Here is an 849-nt window from a genome sequence, read left to right as displayed (position 1 = left end):
CTGGGAGTGAGGGGCACCGGCAGGGCCAGAAGGGGACAAGCGGGTGAGGACAGACCCCCACCTGCCCACCCAGCTGCGCCCGCAGCCTGGAGGAGCCGTGCCCGGGCCCCAGGATCTGTTGCCACCGGGGTCTGGGTGGGGCAGAAGGACCTGGCTGCGTTACCTCTGACCTCCAGCTTGGCCTCGCACTGCCGCGTGCCGTACTCGTTGATGGCCTTGCAGACATAGTAGCCGGAGTGGGGGAGCTCGGCCGCCGCGATGCGTAGCGTGAAGGCGCCGCCATCCTCCTCCTCCACCGCGCGGTGCCGGCGCCCGTACTTCACCGGCTGCCGGTTCCTCAGCCTGGGCCGGGGACAGCGCGGTCAGGCCCCGCGGCAGTACGGCAGCCCCGTCCCCTGGGGGTCCTGCCACCCCCTGCCCACCCCGCGCTCACCAGTAGATGATGGGCTTGGGCTCCCCACGGACCCGCACGCTCATGCTGATGTCCTGCCCCTCCAGCACTGCCTGGTCCGACAGCGTCGTCTGCGGAGGGGATGGGCAGGGAGCTGTGCCGGGGCTGCCCAGAGCCCTGCCCCCCGCGCTGGCCCAGCACCCGGCCCTGCCACCCGCTCACCTCGAAGGCTGGCGCCACCTTGATGCCGGGGTCCGGGGCGCGGGCCCGGGGGGCGGGAGGCTCGGGCAGATCCTCCGGCGGGCTCAGATACTCCTCGTCCGAGGCCACCGGGCTGGCCAGGGGCCGGGGGGGCGCAGGGGCACTGTGCCAGGGCGTGGGCAGCGCTGCCACGGGACACGCGCCCAGCTCAGCTCAGCACCCGCTCCAGTTGCAGAGACCCCCCCCCGCCCAGCCCC

At 73.9% G+C, this 849-nt stretch overlaps 1 protein-coding gene across 1 annotated transcript in view; it reads right to left on the bottom strand.

The window, feature by feature from the left end:
* Positions 1–849, bottom strand: part of SPEG (SPEG complex locus) — a 48,103-nt gene that overhangs the window by 41,458 nt on the left and 5,796 nt on the right. Inside the window, exons 9-11 of the mRNA XM_019522832.1 lie at positions 614–777; positions 434–522; positions 164–342 (exon numbers count right to left, since the gene is read on the bottom strand). Coding sequence (XP_019378377.1) covers positions 164–342; positions 434–522; positions 614–777 — 432 coding nt within the window. The remainder of the gene's footprint in view (positions 1–163; positions 343–433; positions 523–613; positions 778–849) is intronic.

This window comes from Gavialis gangeticus, unplaced genomic scaffold (genome assembly GCF_001723915.1).
Source record: "Gavialis gangeticus isolate Ggan-Ray unplaced genomic scaffold, GavGan_comp1, whole genome shotgun sequence".
In the NCBI taxonomy this organism is placed as follows: domain Eukaryota; kingdom Metazoa; phylum Chordata; order Crocodylia; family Gavialidae; genus Gavialis; species Gavialis gangeticus.
Note: the sequence above shows the minus strand (reverse complement) of the source record. Positions and strands in the feature narration are given on the sequence as shown.